The sequence below is a fragment of the Ranitomeya variabilis genome, chromosome 1 (assembly GCF_051348905.1).
Source record: "Ranitomeya variabilis isolate aRanVar5 chromosome 1, aRanVar5.hap1, whole genome shotgun sequence".
NCBI classification, from domain to species: Eukaryota; Metazoa; Chordata; class Amphibia; order Anura; family Dendrobatidae; genus Ranitomeya; species Ranitomeya variabilis.
This window is the reverse complement of record NC_135232.1, coordinates 1,079,312,430-1,079,335,925: the sequence shown is the minus strand read 5'-3', so window position 1 is coordinate 1,079,335,925 and position 23,496 is coordinate 1,079,312,430. Positions and strand designations below refer to the sequence as shown.

At 43.1% G+C, this 23,496-nt stretch overlaps 1 protein-coding gene across 2 annotated transcripts in view; it reads left to right on the top strand.

Moving 5' to 3' along the window:
- Positions 1-22,850, top strand: part of STIM2 (stromal interaction molecule 2) — a 115,399-nt gene extending 92,549 nt beyond the window's left edge. The window contains exons 7-12 of one of the 2 annotated variants that reach the window (XM_077279936.1): positions 791-968; positions 2,014-2,181; positions 2,724-2,824; positions 9,144-9,382; positions 15,883-16,123; positions 20,937-22,850. In XM_077279936.1, the coding sequence (XP_077136051.1) occupies positions 791-968; positions 2,014-2,181; positions 2,724-2,824; positions 9,144-9,382; positions 15,883-16,123; positions 20,937-21,432 (1,423 nt within the window). In that variant the 3' untranslated portion in view covers positions 21,433-22,850. The remainder of the gene's footprint in view (positions 1-790; positions 969-2,013; positions 2,182-2,723; positions 2,825-9,143; positions 9,383-15,882; positions 16,124-20,936) is intronic. The other variant, XM_077279937.1, reaches the window with a different exon arrangement.
- The last annotated feature ends 646 nt before the right edge of the window (positions 22,851-23,496 follow it).

Genomic DNA, 23,496 nt, shown 5'->3' with positions numbered 1-23,496 from the left:
AAGTTGGACAGGTGTACCTAATAAAGTGGCCAGTGAGTGTATATTTACTGTCCTTTGTGTCTGTATAAGTGTCTAATCCCAATATCATTATCACTGTGGAAATTGACATATATGTATATATGTTTTTCTCATTTGTCTGTATGATTTATAACTTTTTATGCACTGACCCTGCCCTGTGTATACATACATGTATTTGTGGAGGTTTCCCACACCAGCTCACCCATTCATTTTCATTTTTGTCTGTATTTCTGGGACTTTCCGTACCTATTGTTCTTAATGTTATATTTGATTATCTTCTGCTATTTTCATATGTTGATTTGGTTCTTTCTGGCCTGACATAGTTTTTCTTTGGTTGTTTTATATTGATTGCCTTTTGGGGACTCATTATTTATTTGCTAGGGTTACACATTTTGGTAATTTATCTTCTATAGGTAGCTAAATCTATTAAAGTGCTGGCTATTCATGTACCTGGTGACACACTTTGCGGCTGCACAGCCTGGAGGCAGGTGTAGGTTTGCAGCATTCCGCTTTGGGACACTGCAGTACGCCATGTACACTATTGGGCTCTTGTAGGGACTCGCCTACGCCTGTGTCATGTACTCAGGAGTTGTCCTAATTCCAAGAATTTTCCGCTTAGTAACATACATAGCCCATTACTTTTGCCTTCTGTGATCGTTGGCGGTACAGATTTCTGCAGGTCTTAGAGGGGTTTTTTGTGGTGCTGACTATATTCATACTAAGAGCATCGGAAAGTGTAATTATTATTTCACATTTGTTCATTCTCTATAAGGTTAGACAAAGCTCAGGAGGAGAACCGGACCGTAGCTGTAGAAAAACAAAATCTGGAGCGCAAGTTAATGGACGAGATCAGTGATGCAAAGCGAGAAGCTCAGCGTCTCCGAGAACTGAGGGAAGGAGCAGAATGTGAGCTCAGCAGACTGAAGTATGCAGAAGAGGAGCTGGTTCAGGTATATACGCTTCCACATCGGGATAAGTCCGTAATATACAGAACGGCTACACACACGTAGTCCCCTAATCCATGGCAGGGGAGCACTGGGCTCCCTTGTTCTTGGGATCAGTGGGAAACCCAGTGTTGGGATATCGTATTGATACTGGAAAGCTTCTTAAAAAGGAGTTGCCACATATCATAGCATGTTAGGGACCTCAAGGGTCGTTATGTCCAACCCCCCTGCTCAGTACATCTCAGGATTCACTAAACCATCTGAGACAGATTCTGTCCAGCCTTTGTTTGAAGACTTCCATTGAACTCGCCACCTCTCGTGGCAGCCTGTTCCACTCATTGATCACCCTCACTGTCAAAAGGATTTTTCTAAAATCCTATCTGTATCTTCTCCATTTCAGTTTCTTTCCATTGCTTTTCGTGTTTCCATGTGCAAATGAGAATAATGATTATTCCTCTACACTGTGACAACTCTTCAGATATTTGTAGACAGCTATAAAGTCTCCCCTCAGCCTTCTTTTTTGCAAGCTGAACATTCCCAGATCCTTCCTCATAGGACATACTTTGCAGTCCGCTCGCCATCCTGGTAGCTCTTCTCTCTGAACTTGCTCCAGTTTTTCAATATCTTTTTTAAAATATAGACACCTATCTATATATCCCAACTGGTACTAGAAGAGGTTTTCCCTATGTGCCCTTCTGAGCAGAGGATCTCTACAGAGTAGCTCTCCATTTGCAGGGCTTCACCCATCTGTAAGCCTATGGCCATGAGGACTACTTATGGCTACATACACCATAGCAACTAGTTCGGTTTTTGCAGAGTTTGACTCCAGTAAAACCTTTCTAAAGGTAATTTACTGTAGACCAGAGCCCTACATCAGTGGGAAAAATACTTTCTGACATTTGAGTATGACGTTGGTGGAACTTGACCCTTCTAGGAGCTGGTATCTCTAGTGAGCCTAAATGCATAATAAACGAGCTTCTTCTGGGTAGGACGGGATGAGATCACTGCTGAGGTTCACTGTATAATGGAGATAAATACTTGGTATTTGCAGGTTCGCATGGCCCTAAAGAAGGCTGAAAAGGAGTTTGAGCTGAGGAGTAATTGGTCTGTGCCCGACACGCTCCAGAAATGGCTGCAGTTAACGCATGAGGTGGAAGTGCAGTACTACAACATTAAGAAGCAGAATGCGGAGATGCAGCTGGCGATAGCTAAAGATGAGGTAAGGGCTCGGAGGGTGGACCTGTTATCACATATTCTGCATATGTGTCTCTAGGAGGACTTGTCATAATAACTGGCACATTGAGTTCTTCTGCCTTTGTCCCATGACACTAGTTGTAATGGGGGCTACATGCATCATCATCAGGAGGCATTAGATTTTTAGCAGAGCATCATTGGAGTAGGAGCGAGTCGGACGGTTGAAGACAGGCAGGGGGACAGTGAAAAGACAGACGTGGCTTAGCACTGCTTCTGCCTTTTGATTTGTCATCTGGCGTTTTTTTCCCCCAGAAATACTACTCCCGTCCCTGACAGGAGTAGCATTTCTGGCGCAGCGCATACAGGTACATGCCACTTACTAGAGGCGCTGAATTCATGAAGTGGTGTGCCCCTCTTGACGCCTTGTACGCTGATAAGAATACGTGTCGTGCCAGCTTTCACCATGCCAGTCTTGATGAATCGACCCCAATGGTTTTAGGCTTTTATATAAAGTGCTCTGTTTCTTGGCAGCTCCTGAATACTCCAACCCTTTTGTTTATTTTCTAGGCAGAGAAAATAAAGAAGAAGAGGAGCACAGTTTTTGGAACATTACATGTTGCACACAGCTCGTCGCTGGATGAGGTGGACCATAAAATTCTTGAGGCAAAGTAAGTTCAGTCATGGTGATGGTTAATGCGAACCTCTACCAGAGTAATTAATATTCAACCATTAAAAGGGTTGTCCGGTTAACACAAGTTACCACTTATCCATAGAATAGGTAATGCCTTGCTGATCAGTGTTGGCCTGATCGCTGGCGTCAATATTGATCAGACAAGGGAGTTTTTACCCTCGTTATAAGATGGAGCAGCAGGTTGGACGTCCGACCTCTGCTCCATTCATTCACTATGGGGCGGCCAGAAAAAGTCAAGGACAGCGGAGTGCGGCCCTATAGAGATTGCAGAACACTCATATCTGAGCATATAAGAGATCCCTGTTCTGCCGATCGGTGCAGGACTCAAAGAGCTTTCTAATTGTCTGTCTTGCAAAAGAAACTATGATCAGAAAATGACCTATTGCAAATTTTTTTTTTTTCACATTTTTTTTCTATGTCACGATCTTTAGAGAAAATAAGCGGGTATTTCTGCAATTTTCAGTGGCCCCAGGGCTTTTCTGAGACAATTTTTGTTTGCCCTTTCAGGAAGAGTTTTCAGCAAGGACAATGCAGGATTACGGTGACTGGTAACACCTCTATACACAGCTGATAGCACAGGATCCAGCAATCATCCCTTCTCCTGCTCCCCTCCCTTCACAATCACCTTGTTACATGCTGTTTCTTGAAAACAATACATGTACATGTGACCAGTGTAAAAATTGCTGTATCTCAAAAAAAAAATTATAACGTTTTTGATACAGGTTATGATATGGAGAAAAAAAAATGCCCTCCAAAAATGAAAACACACATTTAACACAAAAATCTGATCTAAACAATAGGTCATTAGCTGATTGTAGCTTTCTCTTATAGGGAACCTGGCATCAGGATTTTGCTCAGTAAACTACAGACCTTGTCAGGTCGGTGCCGTTATACTGATTACAATGCAGTTTACAGTTAATGAGATTCTGGTGCTTCGGGACGACCTATGTGTAGGGCCTTTTTTTGGTGCTCCAGCCTCATCGTCATAACTCTAGCTTAAATAACCGGTCACTGAGCCGTCAGTGATCTGCCGCTTATCTTAACCCCTTTCTGACATGACATACTATCGCGTCAAGGTGGGGTGGGCCCATATGACCACCGACGGGATAGTACGTCATATGCGATCGGCCACGCTCACGGGATTGCGGCCGGGTGTCAGCTGACTATCGCAGCTATCACGGACCGCCCCTGGCACATTAACCCCCGGAACACCGCGATCAAACATGATCGCGGTGTTCCTTCTGTATAGGGAAGCATCGCGCAGGGAGGGGGCTCCCTGCGTGCTTCCCTGAGACCCTCAGAGCAACGCGATGTGATCCGAGGGTCTCCTACCTTCTTCCGGCAGGCCCTGTTCCAAAATGGCCACGGGGTTACATCCGGGTCCTGCAGGGAGGTGGCTTACCGGCGCCTGCTCAAAGCAGGCGCTGGTAAGCCAGGAGCACCGCCTGTCAGATCGCTGATCTGACACAGTGCTGTGCAAAGTGTCAGAACAGCGATCTGACCCTATAACATGATGTCTCCCCCTGGGGCAGTGTTATACAGTAAAAAAAAGAAGAAAAAAAACTTAAATAAAGAAAAAAAAAATTGTTCCCATAAATACATTTCTTTATCTAAAAAAAAAAAAACAATAAAAGTACACATATTTAGTATCGCCGCGTCCGTAACGACCCGACCTATAAAACTCCCGCTAGTTAACCCCTTCAGTGAACACCGTAAAAAAAAAAGAGGCAGAAAACAACGCTTTATCATACCGCCAAACAAAAAGTGGAATAACACACGATCAAAAAGACGGATATAAATAACCATGGTACCGCTGAAAACGTCATCTTGTCCCGCAAAAAAACGAGCCACCACACAGCATCAGCGAAAAAGTCATAGTCCTCAGAATAAAGCGATGCAAAAATAATTATTTTTTCTATAAAATAGTCTTTATCGTATAAAAGCGCGAAAACATAAAAAAATGATATAAATGAGCTATCGCTGTAATCGTACTGACCCGGAGAATAAAACTGTTTTATCAATTTTAAGAAACGCAGAATGGTATAACACCCCCCCAAAAAAAAAAAAAAAATTCTTGAATAGCTGGTCTTTGGTCATTCTGCCTCACAAAAATCGGAAGAAAAAGCGATCAAAAAATGTCAAGTGCCCAAAAATGCTGCCAATAAAAATGTCAACTCGTCTCGCATAAAAGACCTCATATGACTCTGGACCAAATTATGGGAAAAATATTGCTCTCAAAATATGGAGACGCAAAAACTATTTTTTTCATTAAAAAGCGTCTCTTGATGTGTGACGGCTGCCAATCATAAAAATCCGCTAAAAAACCCGCTATAAAAGTAAATCAAACCCCCTTTCATCACCCCCTTAGTTAGGGAAAAATAATAAAATTTAAAAAATGTATATATTTCCATTTTCCCATTAGGGTTAGGGCTAGGGCTGGGGTTAGGGCTGGGGTTAGGGTTAGGGTTGGGGCTAGGGTTAGGGTTAGGGTTGGGCTAGGGTTAGGGTTAGGGCTACAGTTAGGGTTGGGGCTAAAGTTAGGGATAGGGTTTGGGCTAAATTTAGGGCTAGGGTTGGGGCTAAAGTTGGGGTTTGGATTACATTTACGGTTGGGATTAGGGTTAGGGGTGTGTCAGCGCAAGGGGTGTGGTTAGGGTTATGGTTGGGATTAGTGTTGGTGTGTTGGATTTAGGGGTGTGGTTAGGGTTGGGATTAGGGTTAGGGGTGTGTTGGGTTAAGGGGTGTAGTTGGGATTAGGGTTGGGGGCATGTTCGGGTTAGGGGTGTGGTTAGGGTTATAGTTAGAGTTGGGATTAGGTTTAGCGGTGTGTTTGGGTTTGGGTTTCAGTTAGAATTGGGGGTCTCCACTGTTTAGGCACATCAAGGGCTCTCCAAATGCGACATGGCGTCCGATCTCAATTCCAGCCAATTCTGCGTTGAAAAAGTAAAACAGTGCTCCTTCCCTTCCGAACTCTCCCGTGCGCCCAAACAGGGGTTTACCCCAACATATGGGGTATCGGCGTACTCAGGACAAATTGGACAACAACTTTTGGCGTCCAATTTCTCTTGTTACCCTTGGGAAAATAAAAATTTGGGGGGCTAAAAAACCCTTTTTGTGGGAAAAAAATGATTTTTTATTTTCACGGCTCTGCGTTATAAACTGTAGTGAAACACTTGGGGGTTCAAAGTTCTCACAACACATCTAGATAAGATCCTTGGGGTGTCTAGTTTCCAATATGGTGTCACTTGTGGGGGGTTTCTACTGTTTAGGTACATCAAGGGCTCTGCAAATGCAATGTGGCGCCTGCAGACCAATCCATCTAAGTCTGCATTCCAAACTGCGCTCCTTCCCTTCCGAGCTCTGCCATGCGCCCAAACAGTGGTTTACACCCACATATGGGGTATCAGCGTACTTGGGACAATTTGCAAAACAACTTTTGGGGTCCAATTTCTTCTCTTACCCTTGGGAAAATAAAAAATTGGGGGCTAAAAGATCATTTTTGTGAAAAATATGATTTTTTATTTTTACTTCTCTGCATTATAAACTTCTGTGAAGCACTTGGTGGGTCAAAGTGCTCACCACACATCTAGATAAGTTCCTTAGGGGCTTTGCTTTCCAAAATGGTGTCACTTGTGGGGGGTTTCAATGTTTAGGCACATCAGGGGCTCTCCAAACGCAATATGGCGTCCCATCTCAATTCCAGTCAATTTTTCATTGAAAAGTCAAATGGCGCTCCTTCCCTTCCAAGCTCTGCCATGCGCCCAAACAGTGGTTTACCCCCACATGTGGGGTATCAGCGTACTCAGGACAAATTGTACAACAACTTTTGGGGTTAATTTTCTCCTGTTACCCTTGGTAGAATAAAACAAATTGGAGCTGAAGTAAATTTTTTATAAAAAAAAAAGTTAAATGTTAGGTTTTTTTTAAACATTCCAAAAATTCCTGTGAAACACCTGAAGGGTTAATAAACTTCTTGAATGTGGTTTTGAGCACCTTGAAGGGTGCAGTTTTTAGAATGGTGTCACACTTGGTTATTTTCTATCATATAGACCCCTCAAAATAACTTCAAATGAGATGTGGTCCCTAAAAAAATGGTGTTGTAAAAATGAGAAATTGCTGGTCAACTTTTAACCCTTAACTCACTAACAAAAAAAAAAATTTGGTTCCAAAATTGTGCTGATGTAAAGTAGACATGTGGGAAATGTTACAAATGTTACTTATTAAGTAGTTTGTGTGACATATCTCTGTGATTTAAGGGCATAAAAATTCAAAGTTGGAAAATTGCAAAATTTTCAAAATTTTCGCCAAAATTGTTTTTTTTTTCACAAATAAACGCAGGTAATATGAAAGAAATTTTACCACTATCATGAAGTACAATATGTCATGAGAAAACATTGTCAGAATCATCAGGATCCGCTGAAGCGTTCCAGAGTTATAACCTCATAAAGGGACAAGTGGTCAGGATTGTAAAAATTGGCCCGGTCATTAACGTGCAAACCACCCTTGGGGGTAAAGGGGTTAAATAGTTAAATACTGTGCTTGTGCAGTTAAAATTGTGGTCTTTACAAAAAAAAGTAACTACAGCAAAATAGCGTCAGTGCCGGCGCAGTAACATCTATCGCTTGCTGATTGATGCTACTGCACATGCCTGCGCCATTTTGTTGGAGCAAAAAAAAAATGGCGTAATATCTGTTGGCAAGCGATAGATGCTACTGCGCAGGCGCCATTTTGCTGTAGTTAATTTAAAAAAAAAAAAAAAAACCACTATTAACTGCGCAAGTGCAGTATTTACAATAGGAGGCAGGTAGCTGAAGGTTCAGTGAGACCAGTCATTTAGGCCACAATGATGATGGTGACGCCAGAGCCCCACATTAAGACCCCCACAGGCCGCCCCGGAGCACGAGCATATCATTAACTGGAAACTACAAATAAAGATTAAACAACAACCACAAGACGGATTTATTCACCGCAGGTGTCATTATAATCAGTATAACTGTGCCAACATGACAGTGTCTGTAGGTTACTGAGCACAATCCTGCTGACAGGTTCACTTTAATTCAGTTTCCAGCCTGTCATTAGGATGGGGATTTAATATTAGGTTGGTGTTGGATTGTATAAACTGCTTCATAGCGGTATTTGCAGTCCCAGTCATTTACATGGCATGAAGCAGTAATACTGCTATTAAAAGTATTCTATTTTGCCTGGTTAACAATGAAAGGGACTGACCCCTTCATACATCTGGTTGCCTGACTAAGATTCTGAACAGTCACTGATGTAATATTCATGGGCTATCCAAAGCAAACATAGCTAGGGGAAAAATTCAACATTTCCTACCTTTTTGTTGCTGTAAAGTCTGTGTAACCCCTTTAAACAGCTGGCTATGCTGTTTGTGACCAAGATCTGATGGCACTCTGCTCCTGTGACTCTAAGGAACGAAACTGCTCGATCCCCTCTATCATTATATGTTAATGAAGTTTATTGGCTGACATTCGCTATTACAGTGGATTCAGCAGAGCATTGTGGAGACGGGGATGCCGGTGCTGATCGGGGTGCCATGCACTACTTGTCATGCAACCGCACGAGAGCCCCAGGACCGCGAGTGCTGACACTGCATTTTCACCGCCGGCACAAGAGAGGGGGAGGATATGCTCTTTTATTTGTATTGGGGCCAAACACTTAGATCGAGAAGGTTTTGTCCTAGTAGTGGACAGCCCCTTTAAATTGTGTGTAGTGGAAAGCCTTCATTGTTATGGCATCCTTAGCTTTTCTTTCTGTTGACAGCGGAATGTGGCCACCATCACTAGAAAGCTGCTGACCATCCATGTTCCAGCTGATGATTGCACCAACTACTACAGTGCTGGTCATTCTGACAATGACCGTCCATATTGATTTGAGGACTGCTGCCTCACTTTCTTCATATCTCTCTATTTAATGTTCTGTAGAATAAGTTTGGGGGTCTTATTGCACCTGACTCGCCCCTTTTCTCTTACCTTCTGCAGACTTGTTCTAAGGAACAGACATGGGTTCCTATTCTGTGAATAGTGGAGACCGTGGTAGCCCCCCATTTATTAGACATGTATGACCAATCCCATGAGTGTCCATGAATGAATTCCATCCTCTGCTAAACGCTGTATCCATCATGTTTCCTTTTTGTTCCTGGTCATTCCCGCCGCCGAGATGTTTCCGTGTACCTGGAGCCCTGCCTTGTCCTGATGAGTTGGGCTAGATCACAAACTCTGCTCTACTACATTTCAATATTCGTCTGCTACAATAACAATGTAATCTTCATCCCACAGGAAAGCGCTTTCTGAGTTAACCACGTGTCTGCGGGAGCGACTTTATCGTTGGCAACAGATCGAGAAAATGTGCGGTTTTCAGATCGTGCACAATTCTGGTTTGCCGAACCTGACATCTACACTCTACTCTGAGCACAGCTGGGTGGTCATGCCCAGAGTCTCCATTCCTCCTTACCCCATAGCTGGGGGGGTGGATGATTTGGATGAAGATACGCCTCCAATTATTTCCCAGTTCCACGGTAAGTAAACGATCCCTCCATCCATCAGCAAAGTCACTACCCATCAGGACAGTGTATGCAAAGTTCTGCATAAGTTTTAAGCAGGTGTAGAAAAAATGCCACAAATAAATAATGCTTAAAAAAAGCATTCATCAATTATTTTAACAAAATGCAAAGTGTCTGTCTGGGATTAAATCAAGAGACAGAAGGGTTTGCACAGTGCAAGTTTCAAAAAAAGCAGTAAAGCCGCACCCTATAATTATATAGTCTCTATGGACCTCGGGGCGCACGTCCTCACTAGGGGGTCCATCCCAGATAGAACATCCAAATCCAAACTGAAGAAAAGGACAGCGCCACACCGGATAGTGAAAAGCAGCTCACATATTTATTCTGCCTCCTGCGGCAACGTTTCGGTCCAAAGACCTTTGTCAAGCTTGACAAAGGTCTTTGGACCGAAACGTTGCCGCAGGAGGCAGAATAAATATGTGAGCTGCTTTTCACTATCCGGTGTGGCGCTGTCCTTTTCTTCAGTTTGGATTTGAAGGGTTTGCACAAGCGGCATCCTTAGAAGATGTGTGGTTGGTTCCCCGAGATGTTTGGAGCAACCTCCTTGCCTTGCTCCGCTTTACTAGTGTACCTTGAAGAATGGAAGCTTTTGGGCTTTGATTTAGGTTTCTCTTTGTTCTTTCGCTTTCCATTTCAGTTGCTGAAAATAAACGATGAACACTTCTAATTTTGAAAGTATTCTTACTTTCTCAGAGTTTTTTTTCACACCTGCCTACAACTTTTTCACGGGATGTTTTACATGTTTAGAAATATTTTGTATATCTGATAATTTAAAGTCCAGGGATTTTAGAATTTTAATTTTTTTATTAATTTAATCATCTACTTCTATTTTCTGTATGTGATCAGTTAGCCCCTTTATCCAGTGGTGATGTCACGCACTGTAGATACTTTGCCTTGCCCTGGGATTCTAAGACTCCTCTTCTACAGTATACTGTATTGATGTATATAGCGTTACCCTTATGTTAGCGCCAAGAATTATCAAATAATGCAGCTTATGGGTACATTCACCTGAAGTTTGCATTCGGGAGCCATCTGTCAATCAGCATGATGGCAGTCACATGCCGTCGACTGAAGAGGAAGAGCTGCTCTGAGTCTGACGTGGGGCTGCTGAATCGTGGACAGGCGCGCGGCTGGGTCAGCAATGGATAGAACAGGCGGGTAGTTACCAGCTGGTTAGCAGTTAGTCTTGTGGCTCACAGTAATTCCACATAGAAAGCTTCAGAGCATGTATTGGTCTGGTCCAATTTACAGACAAGACTAGGTGAAGTAAATGGCAGAGCGGCTCCTGCACGCGTCCAAAAGTGCAGACGAGCACACGAAGATCCTTTATTCCCTGGACTGAGCGGATGTGCTCAGATAAGGCGTTATCAGACTGTGCAAACCAAGCCGAAGTATTCGAGCAGGCCGAACGCCTACATGTCTCGCGGCTGTCGAATAGCCTCGGGGACTCGAACATGTTTTTCGAGCATTACGAAGACACCCTGTTAGCACCCGAGCATGTTCAGATAACTCCTTATCCGTGCACGTTCGCTTGTCACTAGTGCTATCTGGTGTATATGGCCCGCTACAGGTCAGGTGACATTGGAGCGCGATCACAGACAGGAAGTGATGTCATTCCACTTAACCCGGTGACGTCATTTGTGGCAGGGCATGTTGTATCTGCTACAGGTCCAGTCTCGCTCTACTCACATTTCTAGCATTTACTCCAATAAGTTGGTCATTAAACAGCCTGTAATTAGTATATATTAGAAATGTGATCTTTTTCTTTCCTTCCTGTGTAGAGAGATAATGATTTTCTATTACCAGCCCAAGCCTGAGGCTGCAGATGAGAGATTCTCCTTGTCGGGATGCGTTCACACCTCAGTATTTTCGGTGTACAGAGCTGACGTCACGCGGACAGCGTGCGGAGCGATATTATTTCCCCAGGCTGTTTGCGTACACAGACCAGACATCCGCATCTCTGTAGCGCCGCAGCTTCAGGCTTTTCGTCTGACAAGTCACATTTTTAATGTGCAATAAAAGCATTTTTTTTTTTTTGTTTAAGAAAAATTTTCTTTTTACCCAAGTTTTTCTTTTTTCTCAGCGGTCCTACAGCAGGGGTTAATGGGAATTAACAATCCTAATATTCTCCTGAGAAAAGCTGGTTAGTCACGTACACACTGGGAGGGCTGGGGAGATGGATCGCTGTCATCTGTAGACAAAGGGATTATTATTAATACAGTTTCCTACTTGTCGTCAGACTTGCACACACAAGATTTCGCTGTGACCAGATCACATATTAAGGTTGTGTTTGGGACTTTAAGTATCCAGTTACTCAGCGCTCCAGAAAGGTTTCATTTTTGTTCTATGTGAAAGGGGTTATCCATTACCTGAGCAATGCCCTTTATTAAATGAAGTAGTGCCCCTTGTAGAATAAAAATCCCCCCCGATTACTTCCCATACTAGTGTAGTTCCATCGATGTCTGCACCTGGTCTCCCGAGGCTGGCATAACGCTGTGACCCCTGCAGACAATCATCAGATGCTCCTGCGTCTCACGTCTTTCTTGTCTGAGGTTCACCTGAAGAAAGTGAGAGCGCAGCAGCCCAATAATGGTCACTGATTAGCTGCAGCGCTCACTTGGCACACAATGCTACGCTAGCCTCGAGAGACCTGCACTTACAACGCTTAACAGCCATGGTACGGGCCGGGAGTATCTTGTTTTTATTTTATAATGGGGCTACGTCATTTAAAAAAGAACTTTTTAGCTATATATATATATATATATATATATATATATATATATATATATATATATATATATATATATATAATACCGGTATATACGTGTGTGTGTGTGTGTATATATGTATGTGTATATATATATATATGTTATATGCGCCATAATGTAAGAATTCTAGAGCATCCTTTCTTGTGCATTGTGCTGATCCTTCACGTCACTAGGGATAACCATTTAGCATGTCATTAAGGTGCTCTTCCACACCAATCTGGTCTACCCTGATGGGACAGTGTGTAGGGTAAGGACATGTTTTATTGACAAGGAATAGGATACACCCATTTGTCAAGTTATAAGTTTCAAGAGGAATATCTGGGGCATGGCATAATACAGAGCTCTAAAGAACACTATCATTGTTGCTTTTCCAGGGGTATAGTTTTTATCTACTTCATCCTCTACGCTGTGGCGTACCGCCAATAGTGGCAGACCACCCAGCCGCTATAGGGCTCATGAGTCAGAAGGGGCCCGGTGCAAGCACTGGCCCCCCCAGCATCCTATTTTCAACTGTTTCAGCATCCTGGATGCTCATAGAATTGACAATAATGATGGTAGAGGGAGCCGTTAGCTGACACTCCCTCTTACATCATCCCCCTCTGCATCTGAGCTTTGTGACACCTCAGCCAAAGGGCACAATTACATCACTACAGCGTGCCCTCTGTGCAGAGGGTCAGTATACACGCTGCAGAGACTAGAGCAGCGGGGGAACAGGAAGAGATGAGTATTTTTCATGTACTGTGGACTATGTGGTGTCTATAATACTGTATGGAGGGCTATGTGGTGCCCATAATACTGTATGGATGACTATGTAGTGCCTATAATACTGTATGTAAGACTGTGGTGCCCATTATACTGTATAGAGGACTATGTGGAGCCCATAATACTGTATGGAGGACCATGTGTTGCCTATAATACTGCATGGAGGACCATGTGGTGCCTATAATACTGTATGAAGGACTGTGTGATGCCTATATTACTGTATGGAGGACTATGTAGAGCCCATAATACTGTATGGAGGGCTATGTAGAGCCCATAATACTGTATGGAGGATTATGTGGTGCCTATAATACTGTATGGAGGACTATGTGGTGCCCATAATACTGTATAGAGGACTATGTGGTGCCTATAATACTGTATGGAGGAATATGTGGTGCCTATAATACTGTATAGAGGACTATCTGGTGCCTATAATACTGTATGGAGCACTATGTGGTGCCTATAATACTCTATGGAGGACTTTGTGGAGCCCATAATACTGTATGGAGGACTATGTGGTGCCTATATTACTGTATGGAGGACTATGTAGAGCCCATAATACTGTATGGAGGACTATGTAGAGCCCATAATACTGTATGAAGGAATATGTGGTGCCTATAATACTGTATGGAGGACTATGTGGTGCCCATAATACTGTATGGAGGAATATGTGGTGCCTATAATACTGTATAGAGGACTATGTGGTGCCTATAATACTCTATGGAGGACTTTGTGGAGCCCATAATAATGTATGGAGGACTATGTGGTGCCCATAATACTGTATGGAGGACTATGTGGTGCCTATAATACTGTATGGAGGAATATGTGATGCCTATAATACTGTATAGAGGACTATGTGGTGCCTATAATACTCTATGGAGGACTTTGTGGAGCCCATAATACTGTATGGAGGACTATGTGGTGCCTATAATACTGTATGGAGGACTTTGTGGAGCCCATAATACTGTATGGAGGACTATGTGGTGCCTATAATACTCTATGGAGGACTTTGTGGAGCCCATAATACTGTATGGAGGACTATGTGGTGCCTATAATACTCTATGGAGGACTTTGTGGAGCCCATAATACTGTATGGAGGACTATGTGGTGCCTATAATACTGTATGGAGGACTTTGTGGAGCCCATAATACTGTATGGAGGACTATGTGGTGCCTATAATACTCTATGGAGGACTTTGTGGAGCCCATAATACTGTATGGAGGACTATGTGGTGCCTATAATACTCTATGGAGGACTTTGTGGAGCCCATAATACTGTATGGAGGACTATGTGGTGCCTATAATACTCTATGGAGGACTTTGTGGAGCCCATAATACTGTATGGAGGACTATGTGGTGCCTATAATACTCTATGGAGGACTTTGTGGAGCCCATAATACTGTATGGAGGACTATGTGGTGCCTATAATACTGTATGGAGGACTATGAGGACTGGTAACTTATTCTGCTGTCAGCTATGAACTGTAATACATAGAACCTTTATGAGCCAAATGGTCCAATATATTTAATGAAAACCCTATTACAACAAGTGATTGGCACCTGCTGCATGCACAGACTGTATGCCCAGAATGGGTATAGGAGGCTGGTACAGTCTGGCATTTAGGGTTATAGGATGTTTCGCTCCCAGCAGTTCGCCCCGGGTACATTTCACCCCTGTATTTTTTTCGTCCCTGGGATGATACTTTCCTGTCCCAGCTGCAGCTCCTTGTGTCACGGAGTGCAGTCTAGCGGTTCCCCGTGACGTCAGATGGAACCAGTTGATTTAACAGGTCACAAAAGTGCAGCACTCTGTACAGTACTTTGTGACATGTGGATTGATGACAGACGGGAATTCATGAACCATAAGGACAAACGGGGGCGAACTGCTGGGGGCGAAACATCCAAATCCCGGCATTTAGATATGGTCAGTTGGAGCCTGAGCAGAGCTTGTGATGAGAAGGTCACATCTTATCCCTTCGCACACCTCTACTTGCTAAGACTTAACTGGTTTTCAACAGGAATCCCCTTCTAGGTGCTTGATGATGAGTGGGGTCCGGCCGCTGATAACACAGAGCGGGAGCTTTTATCCTTGCTGGCATGGAGTGACGCATCCCAGACATTCCCTATGGGGCGGCCAAGGGCTGTACTCGACACTTTCCATATAGAAGGAATAGAGCGGCGCTCTGGTGTCCAACCTCCTGCCCATCACTGTCTCAGCGGTCAGACACCCACCGGTCAGTAAGGGATCACCGTTCCCATGGGTAGTTGTTAACTTATTTTTCACCGCAGAAACCTTTAAATGTAAAAAGGCTGGAGTATAAGGGGGCGCGTTACTAAGTTTTATATCTGCTCCATTCTTGCCATCATTGGGGGGGGTCTCCTAATATTCTAAGACTCTGGGAAAGTACGGTAACATAATTTGGTGATTTAAAAAATATATATTTTATTATAATATTTTTCATAATCTTTCCGCCCATTCCTGATCCTTGCTGCAGGCATTGTGTAGATGTTTGGGTCTTTAATATCATTTCATTTTCATTTTTCAACTATAGATGTTTAATATTTATTTTTGTTTTGGAATTAATTTTCTAAAAGTTTTGCGAGCAGCTTCCTTTTTAGTTGCAGTTTTCCGCTCTGCTCTGACACCTGTTACACTATGATGCCGACACAGGTTTATAGTGAGAACAAAGCTAAGTTTACCTTGCTTAGAGGGCCCTCTAGTGTCCACATAAGCAAACTGCACTGGACATGTAATGGAGATTATCCAGTAAAGAATTAAGGTGGTTTTTTTTGTTAATATCTACATTGTGTCATTCTTTTTATGGACGCCGGTGTATTACTTTCCTGGTTGTTTTCATCATATGATCTAATGTTTATTGAAGAGTTGTTTTTTTTCTTTTGTTTGATTAAAATCTCCTTCCTGTCTGTAGGTTCCATTCTGAAAACCCATGGAACATTGGCACGGAGCAGCAGCATGTGTCGTCCTCGACGCAGTGTAATTCCTCCTTCCCCCCAGTCTCAGCACGTCCTGCAGTCGCCTGACCCAGACATTCTGTCCGTATCGAGCTGCCCGGCTCTGTACCGCACCGAGGAGGAGGAGGATGCCGCCATCTATTTCATTGCCGAGAAGCAGTGGTATGAGAAATTAAGTCGCGCTAATGTGCCGAACAGGTAGATTGTATTCCGAAATCCTAGATTAGAGTAGTAACCCTCTACATGGGAACGCCAGCGACGCAGAAGCAAGTACACATCCACAGGCTGCTAAATGGTTACGAGCGCCAGCAGAAACCGAAAAAATTGTGCTCCATTCATTTAGTACTTGGACCTTACATGCATGTTTTGTATTGTTTTTTTTCTTTACATGCAGCAATTTTTTAAAAATGATTCTTTATGATGGGTTGCTTGCTTTTGTGTGGACTCACTGCTAATAATTCCTACATTTACGCGAGTTTTGTCATTTTCCTGATACCTATCTAGCCATGTTTTCAGCCACCACTCTATGTACAAATCCACAGCCAAATGTACAGGAAAAGTCCACCGCTTGTGGATGAGGCCTGAAAAATCTCAATCACCCGTCTGTACTGTAACCTGCTTTTTGGTGCAGACCTGCCCTGAACATTTTACAATTTTGCAGCATGTAACATTCTGTTGCGGATTTTTTTTCTCTACAAATTTCATTTTTTTTCAGTCTGGCAGGATAACATTTTTTGGTGATTCTGAAGCAAAATGTACACATGCAGAATTGCAGCAAGATCTACTACGGACAGTTTTTGCAGCATGTGCGTACAAGTTTCTAAGTTTCAGAACACATGGGCCTTTTACTTAAAGGGGTATTCTCAAGTTATTAAATTACTGTAGTTAGGCAGCATGAAAATAAACAAGTTTACAGTTGACATGCTTTTTCTATCTCATTCTCTTCCAGTGAGAGCTTTTGTCTTACATAGTGTACAGATGGTTTCCATGGCGCTCTGCCACTAGAACCTGCCCCGACCCTGGAGGAAACTGCACAGTAGTTACTGTGGCTTGCGAAAGTGTTCACCCTTTTGCATTTTTTGTGTGTTGCTACATCACAGCCTGGAATTTCAGTGTTTTTAGTTTTTTTTTTCTTCAGGGTTTGCATCGGTTCATAAAAAGAACATGCCTACAACTGGTTTGGTTGTTTGTTTCACAATAAAAGTAGGACAAAATAACTGTAAACTTCATTGTGCATAACAATTCACCCCCCCCTAAAGTCAGTACTTTGTAGAGCCTCCTTTTACGGCAGTTACAGCTACAAGTCGCTTTAGATAAGTCTCTATGAGCTTTCCACATCTTGTCACTGGAATTATTTTCCCATTCCTCAAGGCAAAACTGCTCCAGCTCCTTCGTTATATGGTTTCCTCTGGTGAATTGCAATCTTCAAGTTTGACCACAGATGCTCAGTTGGATTAAGGTCTGGGCTGTGATTTGACCACTCCAAAACATTTACACTTTTCCCATTAAATCTCCCTAGTGTTGCTTTAGCAGTATGCTTTGGGTCATTGTCTTTTTGGAAGATGAACCTCTGTCCTAGTCTCAAATCATCATTCCCTAGACTCGGACCAGTTTCACTGTCGCTGCAGCTCAAAAACCTCCCCACAGGATGATGCTGCCACCAACATGTTTCACTGTGGGAATGGTGCTCTTGGTGTGATGAGCTGTGTTTGTTTGGCGCCAGACTAGGCGTTTACTTTGGTGGCCAAAAAGTTAAATTTTGGTCTCATCTGACCACAGCACCTTACTCCGTACATTTGGGAAGAAAGCAGCAAAAGGGGTGAATACATATGCACATGGCAATTTTTAGTTATTTGATCCCATAAATTATATTTTTGCATATATTTTTTTTACTTGACTTAACCAACTATTTAGTACTGATTGATCATACACAAATAGGATTACAAAAATATTTAAGCACCGATTGTAATGTAATAAAATAGGTAAAAAGCCAAATGTGGTGAATACTTTTGTAAGGCACTGCACACTCCAGGAGAGCGGTTAACTTCTAATACACCATCCACCTCTCTCCAATTTTTTTTTTTTCTCCAATAAATTCTATACAGCGTTTAGCTGTTCACTTTCCTCCCCCTCACTCACAGCTCCTGACAAGCTGCTGGTATAAATCTTGCAAAATCACCAGTCTCGCAGCGTTTGGAGCAGGTTGCCTAATCGGGCTCACTTTCTGGAGCTTTGTGCTTCTTGAAATGTCCTGTTTCTTTATGTGTAAATGTAGTGGTGGCAGTGTAGATTCCATACCAAATCACTGATAGCTGAATGTGTTACAGCAGAACTTGTGCTGAGCTTTATAGTTCTACGAATACTACAGCTCTGCTTCTCACCAGAACGGTCAGTTAAAGGGTATATCTGGGACTTTATGCCAAAATGTACATAAGCACTAACAGGCAGGTAAATACAATTTACCTGCCTGTTGTGCCCAGCGCCTTTCTACCCTGGCACGGAACGATTGCAGACAGCTCCTTCCGGGGATTCGGCCGCCTCTGCTGGTGCGACGGGGTGGGATTTCTGATGGTGTCCTGACTGACAGCTGGCTCCCCCAGTGGGCCCCAGTTAGGTAGTGGGGATCCAGCTATCAATTAGAATGACGCTGGAAGCTCCACCGTGTCGACACAGTGGAGTGGAAAAGAAGCCTCACTCTGTAGCTCTGACCCTCCGCAGAGGCTTCTGAATCTGTCAGGAGTGGCCTGTGACTGCTCTATGTCAGGGATGAAGAGCGCGGTGCACAGCAGGCAGGTAAGCTGAAAATATCTGCCAGTTAGTGCTTAGGTACATTTTTATTTTTTTATAAAGTCCCAGATGCCCCCTTCAACTAGGAGTGCTTGCCCCTCCAGAACCAAGGAAGTAAGGAGACTGCATAGCTCTGGGCTGCTCAAGAGACAACTTGAGAATACCCCTATAAGACAGGATTGTCAACGGCCTGAGAGCAGAGAACAGGCATAACTGCTTGCCAAGGCATAAAGGGTGTCATCAAGCATTAGAAAAGGCACACTCTGCTGTTTTCGCCTGTGTTTTGCACTGCAGAGTTGTCCTATATTCTGGCATTGAGATGAGCTGCAATATCAAACGGCGATCATGCACATCCTTTTCTATTCCTTGATCATACTGTCCTGCCAAATGTTCATGCCTCTTCTCCGCCATTTCCTGATGGTCTATCATTTGTATCCAAGCTTCTTTATCTAACCACCCCTAATGCGAAACCTCTAACTTATATGTCTACTAACAACCATTTATATTGCTACACATTGGTCAACATTTGGGGCATAGTGTAGAACAGCTTCACAACATCCTGCTATAAATCAGATTTGTCTGTTTTTGGCAGTGGCTATTTAGAAAAGGAAGCCATCAGGTCCAATACTCTTACATTGCTGCATCTGTTCTTCAGGATCAGAGCCATATTTACAGCTTATGCTGCCCTAGGATCGAAGACCAACCTGCCCCTACAAAATCCACTGCACCGACTCTTACATGGGACCCCCAGACTACAAATGAACAATTAGATCCAACTTACAGCTGATATTTTCTCTTACTGGAGTCATTCACTTTCCTCATCTTGGCCCAGAACGCCACCACAACTTCTTCCATTTACAACTTACCTTTGCCAAGTTATACAACAAATAACTATAGTACCCCAAATACTGCTGTAATACACCCAGGGTCCCCTAAAATAGCCCATACCTACTGTGTTTCTGTAATTCTGCCAAAACACCCCTCTACATTCCCCCACTATAAATACTGCCATGTGGTTGATCTGAGTGTCCTCAGCATATAACTGGTACTTGAAGCCATGGGACTTTACCTTTGGCCTGGGACAACTAATATAGCTGGGGGTCCTAAGATAGAGCCTTTAAGGGACAGAGAGAGGATAAGATGAAGAGGTAGTGTGGGTGTGGGAGACATTAAATGTGCGGTTAGAGAGGTATGAGGAAATCCAGGAGAGGACAAGGTCTTTGATACCGAGGGAAGAAAGGATCTGTAGTAGGAGGTAGTGGTTGACTGTGTCAAAGGCAGAGGACAGCTCTACAAGTAATAGTGTGGAAAAATGTCTGTTGGCTTTGGCAGTAAGTCGTTGGTATGTGTGAGCGGAAGCCTGATTGAAGGTTGTCAAAGAGGAGGTTAGATGAGAGGTGGGAGGAAAGTATGGTGTGGACATGCTTTTCGAGGAGTTTGGAAGTGAACGGGAACAGTGATATGGGTCGATAACTGGATGAAGTGGTCGGATTTAGGGATGGTTTCTTCAGGATAGGTGTAATTGTGGCACGTTTGAAAGTAGAAGGGAAAGTACCAGAATTTAGTGATGAGTTGAAGAGATTTGTTAGGGCTGGGGTGAGCATGGTGATGGAGGTGGGATGCACTACATACACTGAACAAGCAGCACCTAGTGGGAAATGCTCCCCTGGTCTCTATCACCTCCTCCCCCAATATGAAGAAAAAGATAATTCTAAGCTGGCAGCATTCCCTGTTACAGGAATAAGCAGAGGCTTGACATGATCAGTGGAAACCATTAGTGCCTTTGCTGATGTCCTACAGAAACTTATCCAGCCATCCAATTGTGGTACTTTGCTATGCTGCTTCCTGTTACAAGGGTGTCCACCCATACTCTCCCATATTCCAAAGTTCAGGTGTGAGGCGTGCATTCATCTGATGCCTAGTGCGAGCATTGTGCACAGGTCCCATTAATTAGGACAGGTCTATACTTAGGATATTCTAGGAGTGCAAACATGGCAGCCCAACTGCGTGTATCAGCATGATGTATATATCCGTCATGGAGCAGGAATGAACCTCTGCACATGGAAAGGTGTCTAAGTATGAGAGAGCTTAGGGGTTAACATCTGTAGTTTAGATCTTGTTTGCAGATGTGTTGGGATCATCTATACAGTTTTCTCTAAAAATGTTAACTTTTTGTGAAGTTGGTGAAAATTTTTTTAAGGCTTTTTTTTTTCTCTATTTTCAGGGAAGCTCAAGATACCAGCTCAGAGTGTGATTCATTAAACTCTTCAATTGGAAGAAGACAGTCGCCTCCATCAAGTCTGGAGGTTCAGCAGCAAACTACACGGAAGATCTCAAAAGAAGAAACCTCGGGTGAGGAGTCTCTTTCTACAGACTCTCCTGTCACCCCAGATGTTTCTAAAGCTTCCTCCCCTGACACCACAGGGTTGACAGAAAGCCAAAGCATGGTCTTTAGCCCAGCCAGTAAAGTATATAATGGTATTTTGGAGAAATCCTGCAGCTTTCACCAACTCTCCAGTGTTTTACCCATCTCCAAGCCACCCCATCCTTCATTTCCTACTTCAAATGACAGCAAGCCAGTTCAAGAAGTTCATGGTATTCCTGTCCTAAAGACCACGCCACATGACCTTTCTTCTCAGAACGGTGAGAAAAAAATCGACCGAAAGCGAGAAAAAAATCAATCGAAAATTAAAGTCCTGCTGAAGAAAATCTCAAAGTAAATGACTTGAAGGGATTAAAGACAATGGATGAAGCGTCTTAACGTTTTAAGAATGTAACTCCTTGTGGAGTTTTTCAAGACTTGGATGTTCTGGGTGTGATGCTCCAAGGATAGTCTTACCATTTTACCGACTGTGAAGGTCAATGCCAATCACTGAAGTTGAACGGAAAGTGGATCTGTTTACAGTCACTTTTGTCTATTTATTTCTGCTTTTAAGTTTTTAGTTCTTCATATTTTTTTTTCTTTTGTGAAGAAGCCACTTTGGACTTCCCAGCGCTAAACAAGACTACTTCAGCCTACGTTGGGGTTCGCCCATTCTCTTGTTTACTGGAGCATCTTCTTATCTTTCCACACCGCTAGGACATTTTACATTTGAAGACTAAGTAACTAATTGCACTACAGTTTTGAGGTTTTTTTTTCTTCCTCCCAAGACTAGAGGAAGAAAAAAAAAGAATAAAAAAACTAATGAAATTTGCAAGTGAAATAGTTAGATTTGTAAAATGACAGATAAGAGGGTCCGTTTTCACTTTTATTCAAGTGGGTTTTTAAGTAGAGCCTAGAGTTTCTAATCGACACGGTTTCCGGAAGAAGACACTCATACATTTTTGTATGGGGAGGCTTACATTCACCTATCCTTACTGTTACAGATTGACATCCTGCTGTAAAGAGTGTTTTTATTGTTATTTTTCTTTTTTTTTTTTCTTACATTTTCTTTCTTTTTCCAGGGCTTTCACTGTGATTTCACAGAGCTGCGAGCTGTAGGATACATGTAGATATTATATAACAAGAGGGCGCTCTCTTGATCTTTTATGCAAGCGATGATTGTGGATCGTTACAGGGGTTAATGCACTTAGATTGGTGCTTTAAGTGCTATTAACCCATAAGCCGAGGATTGTTTACAGGCAAAGGGTGACTGGATTTCTATACTTTCTACTATGTTGGCGGTAATTACTGTATCTCGGGCTGACCCACTGACTACATTAGCATGCAGATGTGCCAACAACAAGTAACGTTTATGGTCCCTGTTGTCCGAGTGTTACAGACTCACATGCATTTTCATAGCTCCGAACTGACACCATGGGTATTGCTAAAATGTCCTGTACGCCATAAACCTCTCACACTGCCCAGACGACTAATATCCCCAGTGGGGGCCTGTATCGCTCTTATCTCGCATATTTTATTTTTTTCGTTTCTCTGCTACAAGAGATTTGTACATGTTGTAACATACACGATGCCACTTTTAAACTAATAATACTTTTGCTACTACAGATATGTATGTCTTACTCCCCTTTTGCCAATACTTCGACATATTTTTCTCTTGTTTTTGTTTTGTTTTGTTTTTTTTGCCTGGTCAAATCTTAATCACTAGATCTGTTACATTTCAAAATGTACAATTTTCCAATAAACTAATTTATTTGACTTCTGGAAGGACGTTCACTTTCTGGCAATGACTGGTATGTAGGGTTGGTTGATTCACACACCATTTTGTTGTACGGGAGTGGGAACGCCACCACTTGGCTGCTGCTCTTCTTTTCATTAACCGTCCTGGTCAGATGTCATCATTCTGGCATGACATCGTGCAAGGCCAGCGGATCAGAAGAAGAGTGGCGGATGTCAACAGGTAAGAAGCCGTACTTCCTCCCCGGTGCAGCGGACACGGACTGCTGTTGTGGCCGATAGAATGGGATGTGCAATTGAGTAGCACCAACTCTGTTGGTATATAATAATGTATAAGGGGCTGCGTGTGTACCATACATGAGTGACCTGTGTTGCTAAATGAACTGATGCATATTTGCTCATTGGTCAGTTTGACATGCTGAGGCAGGCCGAGGTATCCTCAGGGCAAGTTCAGAGTTTCATCCAAAAAAGTGGGATTTTTTTCTCCTCGCTTGTCATCTGTATACGATCGGTTTTCGGACTATGACGCATCGGGCCATAAGGTGCACCCCAAGGTTAGGAGAGAAAAAACAGGGTCGCCACTGTAGGAAGCAGTCGGCGGTGGGAGAGGGGCGATGCTGCGAGCCTTGGGGCTAGGCGGAGGGGGGTGTCTCGGCAGCGTGAGGCA